Source organism: Oncorhynchus nerka, linkage group LG27 (genome assembly GCF_034236695.1).
Source record: "Oncorhynchus nerka isolate Pitt River linkage group LG27, Oner_Uvic_2.0, whole genome shotgun sequence".
NCBI classification, from domain to species: Eukaryota; Metazoa; Chordata; class Actinopteri; order Salmoniformes; family Salmonidae; genus Oncorhynchus; species Oncorhynchus nerka.
This window is the reverse complement of record NC_088422.1, coordinates 35211732-35224153: the sequence shown is the minus strand read 5'-3', so window position 1 is coordinate 35224153 and position 12422 is coordinate 35211732. Positions and strand designations below refer to the sequence as shown.

Here is a 12422-nt window from a genome sequence, read left to right as displayed (position 1 = left end):
AGTTTTTACATGACAAAATTGCAAACTAACATGCGTTTGACACTAGCGCTGCCTTAACGCCAGATGAAAATGAACTCTGTGGGCTCTATGTTGGCAGGGTGTGATTTAGAAGGGGGCGGCTGCCTGACTTCACAAGGTGGTTACTAGAAGTCGCCCCCCCGCCCAGAGGCAGAGTGCTCTGGGCGTCCTGCCCTACCTCGTCCACAACACAGACGCCCGCGTGGGACCCAGCCCTGGCCTCAGCTTCTATCTGCAGCTCTGGCCTGTAATCATAGTAGACTGGGCAGGCACGCCATGTTAACCTCCAGGGTGCCACAGGGTACTAGAGCCCTGCCTGCAGCATAGCCTGCCTGCAGAGCAGACGGCAGGGATAGACTCTGACGTGAGGATTTAATAAGGATCTGGGGAAATTCAGTGGATATAAACAGTGTATGTTGGTTTTTAGATGACAATGTACCAAACCTAACTGGGGGGGGGGGGGACTGGCACAAACCTCTCCAGAAAGGGTATCTTATGTCTTACTCCTTTCTCTGTATTCCTCAGAAAAACGAAGGCAAGCTGGAAGAGATCTTGAAAGAAATCAAATCCCTCAAGGACCTGGTCAGCAGTCAGGAGAAGCGAATCATCCAACTCGAGGAGCAGATGTCCAAGATTGCCATTTAAGGACCCTCCCCTCGCCCCGCCACAATTCAGGACGATCCGTTGGCTGGGAGGTGGGCGGGACACGTCACTGGCCATCTAGACGAGTGTTCCGCCTGAAACCTGCCTAGTAACGATCCCAAGCAACATTCCGAGATTAACTTTTTTCTTAGCCAGCCCCTAACCCTCAGATAAAACAGATGAAATATGGCAAACCATTCCTTTTAATAAGCGGCAGTTTAGTTTTGTTTGTATGAAAATTCTTACATATTCCTTTTAAGATTGTGACCAAGAGAATTCCAATGTGAACAGCTCCTATGTTTTTATATGTAGGTATCAGTATTTTGTCTCCCCAATACCCCCAACTTCTTATCTTGCCAAATTTTTAAGCAGTTTTGTTTACACACCACCTTGACAGTATATCTTTTTTCTTTTGTTTTCACTTTGTTTTCTGGGAAGATTCAAAATCCGAACTATAAGGGACAATGCAATACGCTGGTAATGCAAGGAGCGGGATTTCAACAACCCATCAAATACTGTAAAATACATCAATGAGAAACTGACTGACAGACCACTAAACACGCAGAGAAATTGATCCTGATGTATCATAGAGCGTTTAGATATCAAAGACAACAGAAGTACTGAGGTATACAAGTGGTGACATGATTCATGCTGTAAGTGTTGAGTGAAAGGTTGCCTTTTTTCTTTTTCCTGAAGCTCAACCCTTAACCCTCCCCTCTTAGTGGACTACATCGTAACGGGGACCACTGTCTACACTTGCTAACATCGCCTGACCGGAGTTAATGCATGCAATAGATATTCTACTCAAGAGAAATTCTCCATCTTTGGTCTCTAGCTTGTCTTACTAAGCAAGCAGCAAACAGTCCTTTCATATCATTTGATACCTTCTATAACGTATGTATGCATCTATCGCAGTAAACAACTTGAACAACGTTTTCATCATCTCTATCTATTTTGTGTCACAGGAACAGAAAGGGTATTAGTGAACTAGATAAAAATGACAGGTTAGATGTCATCTGTACTTCTCGTAGCCTTTAGATTTCACCTTAAACAGGTTTCTTGTTTGGAGTTTACAATGCACATGCCCCAATCCAAAAATAATTTTCAATCATTTCGGTGACCACTGTGATCAACATCGTTAGTTCCAGTCTTATGAAACAGAAATTTGTCATAGTTTGTCAGTATGTCCCCCCTCCCTCTGGCCCTGTGACACAGATGGTATGTATGTACTGTAAGCTCTGCACTGTAAATCACAGTGCTACTGACTCATGACAATGCAGTCACCTGGGGTGCTTCTTTTGTACAGGTTCGTGTGGCAATGACCTGTGTGCTACCTAGAGAAGGACCAATTGAATTGTGGGTTATGTCGCTGGTTAACATTTCCACATGCTTTTAGTAGTATATCAGACTTGTTCTGCCCCTTGAGGTGTTTGTGTGTTGTTTGTGCAGTCATAAACCCCCATGTTGAACCATGCCCTTGTGTTCAGGGTCCGTGTGCTAGGATGCTCACTATTCACCATCTCATTGGCCCATATCTGTACAGCCGACCAGAGTGAGTGACAGGTGTGTCTGAAACTAAAACAATTTGATCCTGCTTTGAACCTCTTGTTGGTTGACAACGGACGACAAGATGTAACGTGGAGAGGCAAGGCTTTCAGGATGTGCGAATATGTGCCTCGTATTACTTTGGCCTTGTTGGAGTTTTTTGTTTCCCCAGATAGGGAATGTGAGAGGGATTTTGGATATTAAATGGATTCACCGTAGGGTGTGACCAAGGTTCTGGCCTATGATAACAGAATTAGATGGTGTGGTGGTGATGATAGTAATTTAAATACTGTATGTTTTAGTCTTGCTTCCTTCTCTGGCTCTCCCATTGCAGATATCCCACTATGTACTTCCTTAGCAGAATTTTAAATAGCTACCCTTAAATACTCTGTCACGTCACTAGAGAATCAGAGGAACAAGGAGTCGTTTGGATCATCTGAATATTTGATGGTGTTGCCAACTACGATAATACAGTAGGTTCTGTTGTCATGCTATTTTTGTTTATTTTCCAGGCGGGGTGGGTTAAGGTATAATATTAGCCTTTAAAGTTTGTTACCGCTGAATAGATCAGAAAGTGCCGTAGATGTGTGCACAGGAAGACTGGGTTTGAGAATGGTGGGAGTTATTTAGCAGGATAGGGAGTGAATGGGCTGCCTGAGTGGCTAGAAAGCACTGAAATGTACGTTTTCGTCAATCCTTCTTGGAATCCAAGTATCTAAGATTATAACCATGGATGCAATTGGACACAGAAATATGGATTGGCCAGGGCCAGGGGAGGTTGTCTTGGGTCCTGTATGTACATCAGTGCTTCTCCTGGGCCTCCTTGGACCACTCAAGGCAGTGAGAGCTGTGATGTTTGGTATATTAGTGAATAGCGATTCAAAGGGACACGGTAGGTTGGTGAAATATGTAGAGATGTATGTGATGTTTTGAAATAAAGGCCTAGAATATGATTGAAAGCTTTGTAAATAACATGACCATTTAATTGTATTTTTCTTTGTACTTTTTCTTATTCATTTGTTTTGTTTTTGAGCTGAAAGAGGGTGTTTGTTTATGGTGGGTTTTAAATGTTTCCTCTTGTCTGCGTTTCCTGCCCTTGCCATAATGCATCATGACAGAACAGAATCTCCATTCTGTCACCGGTATTATAGATACAAAAAGAGCTAAATGAATTACAGAAGAAAAACGAACCAGAATTCAGCCTCTTGTGGAGGTCTGTTCAACATTTTTGTTAATTTCTCCTGCTTCATGTATCAACAACTCATTGATTATCAGAAAAATTAATAAAGAAATTAAAAGTTTGTCATCTGGTGTCGAGTTCATGGGTGAGGCAGAGGACTGCAAGAAACAAACGTGACTTGGCCATCTTCAAACAAGAAATATCTGAGATATGCCAAGGTATTTAGTGTTTTCTCGCAGACTTGTTATTCTTTATCAGGAGATTCTTGCTTTCATTGTGTGAAACCTATGTATGAAACCAACCCCATTCCTCATTTGTCAGTTTGACATTTGTCAATGTTAAAAAAAAAAATCTCCACTTATTGATTTCTTTGGTTTTGTCTGAAATGCTGAGGGAACATTGCAACATCACTGATGGGGTAGATTGACATGTGGTTGTATCAGATGATTATTTCAGTCACTGATATTCTTTGTAAAGGAAATGGATGTCTTTCCAGAGGCTCAAGTGATGTAATGTTGATGAGCAACACATGAGCTTATATATGAAGCAAATGCATATTGCAAGTACTGGGTAATTGTGCTTGGCAGTGCATTATTCTGTAATGTATCACAATATATTACAAAATAACAAGTTAGTCATCACGTTCTCATAACATGGTTTGAATTGGGCACATTTATGCCTCTTAAAGTTTGGTGCTTGTGATGAATGTCTGTGTGCAAGGAAACAGTTGCTCAACTCGGTCTCAATATTTGCTGCTGTTGTTTCACTTTACAGATTTCCACTATATTTCCCCCAAGGCCTGGGAGATGTCCAGCTCTTGTTTTACTGCTGCTTCTCTCAAGCAAGGCTGTCTCTAAATGTCTACAGGGAGGTAGCAACCCATAGACCCCAAACCTGTCTGAGCTACCACGTCAAACAACGCCCCTTGTAGCCCTCACCAAAGACCTGCCAGAAAACACAACCGTCTCCGTAACCCAGCAAACAATGAGAACTGAAACCTTTGAGACGGGCCATGAGACGGAGATCGCCCACACCACTTTGAGCAGTAAACGAACCCCCATCTCAACAGCCCTGCATCCAACCCCCTACCCTACCACTGCCATCAACTCCTCCACAGAATGGATGTCAAAGTTTTCCAGGACATCCAGTGACTAGTAGGTCTCAGTGCCTGATCACCAATGACGTTGTTCATTGTCAGCACCGTCATCCTGACCAAGCTGAGGGGCAACAGGTACAGACACGGGCCAGCAGCTACAGGGGCAGAGCACAGAGATGGTGTGCAACGGTCCCCACCAGTACTACTGAGGCCAGGGGAGATCCAGACGTCCCAAACGCAACATAACCCTGATGTCCAGCAGAGGACGGGGACAACCTCACTCATCTCCATCCCAGACCTTGACAGAGGCTTGTAACACTAGGCAAACTCACAATATATACCACACTAGAGCTTTGAGTCTGTCAACTACATAGCAAATGTTTTGTTCTCATACAGAAAAAGCATTAACTTTCAGCATTACTCTTGAGAAATACAAATCTATCACTATGGCCAAGCAAGTGTACACCTGACCTTCCCTGTACTTACTGAACAAAACCTTCAGAAAATAAATCAATAGGGGGAGAAAAAAATATCTGTTGAACTGAGTTGTTCAACCTATGATTTCAAATCTTCTTATGGCAAAGCTGCATCACGAGGTGCTCCAAACAGCCGTGGGCAGAACAAAAGCCCTGCAGCGCCAGCAGGGATGTGAGAACTGAGGTATGTGTTTATAGCAGACCATAAAGTTTATATGGTAGATTTGTATGTGCGACATGATGAAAGACGGGCCCTCTGCCTGAGAGCTGGTCCTGTAGGCCGTGTGGAGACAGGCTGTAATCTGGAGCACGTAATTAGAGGATTCCGTGGGAGGCAGAGAAACCTAGGGACTCGCCCTGTGGAGAACTAAAATACCCACTAACCTTCAAAATGTATATTATGTTATTTTCCATTTTAGAGAATACTGATTCAACTATGAGTGAAGGTAAGGGGGACGTGTTTTATTTTCATCTTTGATAATAAAGTCCCTCACATATTGCACTGCACTAACATCTACAACACCAGAGCAGAATTTTGTATTTGACCTCATTGCTCAACTTTCAGGATTGCCACATGAACCAGTGAATCAGGGATTGTGAATAATTAGAAGTATATATTAGTAGTGGACAAAGATGTCCCAGTCCCCCTCATCAATATCTCCCATCATATGCAATGTTTAGGAGCAGGCAAGGAAAATATATTAAGTATGGCAGCCCCTAACTGTCCCCCCTCTCTAGACTGCATCTAAGCATCCACCAAAGTATGTGAGCATCCACCAATGTCCCTCTGCAAGGAGAGGAGGATTTGGGGGAGGTTGCAGGAAAATATGGAAATGTAGAGGGATGGACATCTTTCTGCAATCAGCAGACTTTTGTTTTTTACATTTGGAGAAATAACTTTCAGTATACTTCAAGTTATAGGAGAAGGGTGGAAACTTGGAAGCTCTCTCTTTCTCCCTCAATTTCCTTCTCTGCTCTCTCTCTCGCACTCCCTCTCCCCTTCTCTGCTCTCTCTCTCTCTCCCCTTTTCTGCTGTTAGAATCCCAGTACCATTCAGTCCAGAGGAGACACCAGCCAGACATACAATCTGTAAGTACTGACCTTTCACATTTTTGTTCAGTTTAATTCATGGTTAGAACATGTATAACAAGAATCAAGTTGTTTGGATTGGCTGTAGACTGTACAGTGATGACAAACCTGTCCATTTAAGGTTTAGAGACTGACAGAGAAGGAGATGTTTTCTTTTTGTGGAAATCGCATTTACATGCCTTTTTCGTTTGTCATCTACTAACAGTTGGGGTCATCTACTTTTTTAAGGGAAGACATCAGAAAATGTTTTGAGAAAAGTGTAGCGGTAACATGATAAGCATAAAGTCCCTCATATATATCTCTCAAAGTTCGAGAAGTCAAGACCTGGAGCGAATAGAACCTTTAACGAGATATTATGGAGTATGTTAAAAAGAGCTGGTCTTAATAGTTACAGGGGAAAAAGTCACAATCACACAAGTGATTGGTAACCCTAGTGGTCTCCTGGCACAGACCAGCACCTTAGTGACTATTAGCACGCGGAGACAACCTGCACCCTAGAGATTATATATACATCCAACCCTTACATACAAGCACACACAGTCAACTCTGCTGTTCTATTATATACTATGTATTCAACTGCGCGACCAAGATACTGCCCACTTTTGACACAGCACATTCAGTATCTATTATCCTATTGTATCTATACTGTATATCATACTGTGTACATAAAAGGCTATTATTACGACACTACCTCTTCTATTACTTGTTATTTTGTATTTGACTCGTATTATTGATATTGATTATTGTACTGCAATGTTGATGGAACTGGCACAAAAGCATTTAATTCGCCGCACCTTTTATACCTACTGTGTACATGACCAATACAGTTGTTTTATTTGTGGTTCTTGTAGCTTGTAGGTGAAGATGGAGAGAGGAATTCAAGATGATTCTCTTTAGATGGTCTTTCAGTGGAGGGCCTTACAGTGATTATATTCCTGAAGATGTAATTATGGCTGGTTAATACCATGGTCCAGTCAGAGTGCATGTGGCTCTGTAGCCACCCTGACTGCACATGCATGGGTGGGGAGATCAAGATAACCATCCATTTTAGTATGACTGTGGTTTACAGTACATGCATATTCATGACCGCACAATCCGACATGGGCACAGCATTTACAGGAAGGAGCAGAGGTTGATTGTAACAAGCGGCTGATTAGAAGCCAGTCATCCTCATGAGTGAGTAGTAATTACACTACATGTATTTCCAGACACAGTGAGGGTGCCGGGTTACAGACTTGAGTTCAGCTCCGTTCTATGCCTTTTTAAACACTTCCAATAGTTGATTTTCAAGTCTCTAAATATTCTTATTATAATTTCACCAGAGCTAAAGAGAGAGGCAGAAAGACATTACATTTAGAGAGAGCTTGGACTGCGAGGTGATGTTCAGACTGAATTTGAACTGCATTAGATGCTCTAGACACTTTGATTCTTTGTCTGTAGAGCATACTGTAAGTCCACCCGTTCCTAAGGCAGGCTGAATGTAGGCTTCCATATGAGCAGAAATAACCCATCAGATCCTTGCCCGTAACCTGTCGTTAGCCTGCTGCAGCCCAGTGTAAATATAGAGGCCACAGTCTCCCACGCCTCCCTTGCTCCCTGTGGCATATATAGCTTCCTCCCCTCTTTGGTGTGGTGGATGGGTGGCCTCCCTTCTCTATGCAAATTAAAACCTCAAACTGACGGACTCCACCCCAAATAAGTAATGACTACAGACAGTTAAAATAGATGTAATACAAGATGTGAAATGGGAGAAATATTGTGGATGTTCTGTAGTGATTAAACTTAGATTCCGCTTTTGCTGCTGGTGATTCTCTGATCCACCTCTACGCAGACGACACCCTTTTGAATACTTCTGGCCCTTCTTTGGACACTGTTAACAAACCGCCAGACGAGTTTCAATGCCATACAACGCTTCAGTGGCCTCCAACTGCTCTTAAATGCAAGTAAAACTAAATGCATGCTCTTAAACTGATCGCTGGCCGCACCCGCCCGCCCGTCTAGCATCACTACTCTGGACGGTTCTGACTTCGAGTATGTGGACAACTACCTAGGTGTCTGGTTAGACTGTAAACTCTCCTTCCAGACTCGCATTAGGCATCTAAAATCAGCTAACTATTTCGCAACAAAGCCTCCTTCACTTATGCTGACAAACATACCCTCGTGAAACTGACCATCCATAGCCTCCAACACTCTACTCAGCAAATTGGATGTAGTCTATCACAGTGCCATCTGTTTTGTCAACAAAGCCCCATATACTACCCACCACTGCGACCTGTATGCTCTCGTTGGCTGGCCCTCGCTTCATATTCATCGCCAAACACACTGGCTCCAGGTCAGCTATAAGTCTTTGCTAGGTAAAGCCCCGCCGTAATCTCAGCTCACTGGTCACCATAGCAACACCCACCCGTAGCACGCTCTCCAGCAGGTACATTTCACTGGTCACCCCCAAAGCCAACTCCTCCATTGGCTGCCTTTCCTTCCAGTTCTCTGCTGCCAATGTCTGGAACGAACTGCAAAAATCACTGAAGCTGGAGACCCATATCTCCCTCACTAGCTTTAAGCATCAGCTTACAGATCATTGCACTTGTACACAGCCCATCTGTAAATAGCCCACCCAACTACCTTATCCCCATATTGTTATTTATATTTTTGCTCCTCTGCACGCCAGTATTTCTACTTGCACATCATCTTCTGCACATCTCACTCCAGTGTTAATGCTAAATTGTAATTATTTCGCCACTATAACCTATTTATTGCCTTACCTCCCTAATCTTACTACACTCGCACACACTGTATATGGATTTTTTTCTATTATGTTATTGACTGTACGTTTGTTTATGTGTAACTCTGTGTTTGTGTCGTACTGCTTTGATTTATCTTGCCCATGTCGCAGTTGTAAATGAGAACTTGTTCTCAGCTGGCTGACCTGGTTAAATAAAGGTGAAATAAAAAAGATGAATCTGGTCATTGGGAAAATCCGCAACACCAGGGCTGTTTCTACTTTGTTCTGAGTTATGACACAGAATCCCTCATCACACTGTATCAGACCATTTGATGAATGTTTCTTCATACTAATACTAGAAACCCAACTGCCGCTGCATTCTTAGTTGAGAGGAAAGGAGTTGTGTTGTAGGCCTACAGTAGCTACTGTAATACAGAGGCAGAAAATGAAAGCCTGTCTTTAAATCAGCCCAAATATTCATTCATTTGACATCACAACATTTCTAAACCATCTGCAATTTTAATAAATGTTCTTTTGAAAGTCTCCCTCTTGTCTTTACAGGATTCTGAAGGAAAGATGAGGCACCACTTGATTCTTCACCTGTCATGCGTGAGTCTGGTTATGCTCTGGGGCCATGGCTGTGCCAGGCATGTGCCAATGGTCTACAGCATTTCCATGGATGGCAGTGGTGACGTAGGGGAGACGGATCTTATATTCCCCGTCGATAGCCCCCACCACCCTGTCTCCCCCACCGTCGATGTCGGCCCCGTTGATGTCTCCCCTGTCTCCCCCACCACTACCCTAGCCCCCACCCTGGTCAGCACCATCACCAACACCATCACCACCACCATGATCCGCCTCAAGGACTTTATGGTCACCCGGGTGGTGGACTTCCTCAAGGATAATATGCTGATCATCATCGTGGTCACCTCCCTCCTCATTGTCATGATCTTCATCATCTGCTGTGCCGCTACCATGAGCCAAAAGCGCAAGTTGGAGGCCTACAAACCTCCTGCCAACTCACCCAGCAAGTATATGGACCACACGGCGGAAGGAGTCAAATCCTCCAGTGAGGTCCAGAGTAGGGTGTGCGGCGGGCCTGACTCAGCCAGGAGGGTCCAGATCCAGGGAACCTCCAAGAATCTGCGCACCCCTTCTGCTGCGCTGGTGGGGGAAAAGGTGGGCAAGGAGCCCAAACCGAAGGAGGTCCAGAAAGTGAACGATGTAGAGGAGAAGGAGACGCGGAGGGTGGAGCCTAAGCACAAAGGGCAGAAGGCTGAGGAGGTGCAGCAATGCTCCAGCACCAGCCAGCCTATGGTCTGCACCTGCCACCTGAGGAAGGCCAACCACTAAGTATAGGTTGGGGCTCCAACCATGTAAACTAGCAAAAAAAAGGAGAGAGAAACCTTTTATTGTGCGGAGGGAACTCCCTGGGTACGTCTGCTGCTGCGTGCCAAACTTGTATGTGGAATCTGACCTTGTGGATACCTTTTAGCATACAGATACTGTACGATTAGGTCTAAAGAGCATACTATCAGGCCTTAAAAACATAAGGAATTTCAGCCCTGACTGTCCTTTTTGATATATCTGATAAATTATTCCTCCTATACTTTCCTTGTTGTAGAAAACAGTCATTGTGAAATATGAGATTTGTTCATCAATTGATAGCTTTCAAAGCGACATGTCAAAACATATACCAAGACAGTGTGTTTAGGATGTTTGCATGTTATTACTGTTGGGAAATTGTACTGCTCAGTTAAGCTTAACTAAAAAGATGTCGATCACACAGAAAAAAAGAAAGGTATCTTCTGTGAACGAGAGAAAGCCGAGCTTATTTCTGTTTGCTAACTCTATGGCGATAACCTGGCCAGTTGATTTCAACACAGTAAATGATTGATGTGAGAAAATGTATTTTCTTTTAGCAATGGACTCCTCTTTTTTCTCTTACTACATTAGAAATGTTACAATTATATACATGTCACATGGGTGCTTTGTGGATTAATATTGAAGAGAATTTGCTCATGTTATATGGATAGACGGTAAGAGCTGCTTTTTTGTATTACATTATCTATTTTTTCCGAACATCAAAATAACTGTGATTTGCAGGTGGTTACAAAGGTCAGTGCAAGTTTTTATTAAAAATGAACTTACATTACTCAAGTAAATTAAAATCCCCAAATTCTCCTGAGTCCCTTTAAGGATTGTTTTACAGTGACCCTCAGTTCTGCTGTACATTATGGTCATTTTGTTTGCGTAATGGATCTTATTTTATTTTTGTCCAGCTTCAATAGAGATTTTGTTGATATATTTGTTTTTCTGGAAATTGTAAGTGTAAAAGACAGGCAGTGAGTGTGAGATTTCACCATGTTCATTAAGTGTTTCAAAAACATACACAGAACAAAAATCTAAACGCAACCTCTAAAGTGTTGGTCCCATGTTTCATGAGCTGAAATAAAAAATCCTTGAAATTTTCCATACGCACCAAAAGCTTATTTCTCTCATGTATTGTACACACATTTTTCACATCCCTGTTAGTGAGCATTTCTCTTTTGCCAAACTAATCCATCTACCTGACAGGTGTGGCATATCAATAATCTTTACACAGGTGCACCTTGTGCTGGGAAAAATAATGGCCACTTTAAAATGTGCAGTTTTGTCACAATACAATGCCACAGATGTCTCAAGTTTTGAGGGAGCGTGAAATTGGCATGCTGACTGCAGGAATGTCCACCAGAGCTGTTGCCAGATAATTTAATGTTAATTTCTCTACCATAAGCCACCTCCAACCTTGTTTTAGAGAATTTGGCAATGCGTTCAACTGGCCTCACAACCGCAGACTACATGTAACCACGGCAGCCCAGGACCTCCACATCCAGCTTCTTCACCTGGGAATCATCTGAGGGGAGGTGGAGGGGGAGCTGAGGAGTATTTCTGCCCTTTTGTGGAGAAAAACTCATTCTGATTGGCTGGGCCTGGCTCCTCGGTGTGTGGGCCTGGCTGCCAAGTGGGTGGGCCTATGCCCTCCAAGGCCCACCCATGGCTGTACCCCTGCCCAGTCATGTGAAATCTGTAGATTAAGGCCTAATTTATTTATTTAAATTTACTGATTTTCTTATATGAATTAAAGTAAAATATTTTGTGTATATATTGTTGTTCATGATAAATTGCCATATGGAGTTTGGCCATCTCTGAATGGTAGTATTGGCAAGTTTGGTCACAGGGTGTGTAAAAACAGCCTTGGAAGAAAGGGATGAGGCATACTGCATGTACATTAAATACAACTTTGGAGCTCATTTTCATTTATTTCTACCCAAGAATATGTTTGAAGAAAAGCTGTCTGGTTTATGTCTGTTCTCAAATTATAGTGACCTGCACATCATTGCATGTACTTTGTCTGCATTGACAGATGTGCCTACAGTTGTATGTTCATATTATATATACTCTAAATATTTCAGCAACAAACTTTGAAATACTCTGTCCACTCACACATTACATGGGAAATGTGTCTGTAGTGTCACCTGCATATCCACATTGGTGATTTGCCAGTTCAAGGAGGCTGGCACCACCATGTAATGTCATGCCCAAACACAAAGCCAGTGAAAGGGACCAGAGCCTCGATCTCTTGCCCCCTAGCTTCTTTACAAGATTCAGTCA

At 43.0% G+C, this 12422-nt stretch overlaps 2 protein-coding genes across 2 annotated transcripts in view; both read left to right on the top strand.

Moving 5' to 3' along the window:
- LOC115111667 (uncharacterized) overlaps positions 1-3506 on the top strand; it is a 92476-nt gene extending 88970 nt beyond the window's left edge. Inside the window, exon 11 of the mRNA XM_065011608.1 lies at positions 544-3506. Coding sequence (XP_064867680.1) covers positions 544-663 — 120 coding nt within the window. The 3' untranslated portion in view covers positions 664-3506. The remainder of the gene's footprint in view (positions 1-543) is intronic.
- A 2248-nt stretch (positions 3507-5754) lies between these two features.
- Positions 5755-11241, top strand: LOC115111048 (transmembrane protein 119-like). The gene is made up of 2 exons (XM_029636932.2): positions 5755-6046; positions 9330-11241. Exon 2 carries the CDS (start codon positions 9345-9347, stop codon positions 10119-10121), a length of 777 nt encoding a protein of 258 aa, XP_029492792.1. The 5' UTR covers positions 5755-6046; positions 9330-9344; the 3' UTR covers positions 10122-11241.
- The last annotated feature ends 1181 nt before the right edge of the window (positions 11242-12422 follow it).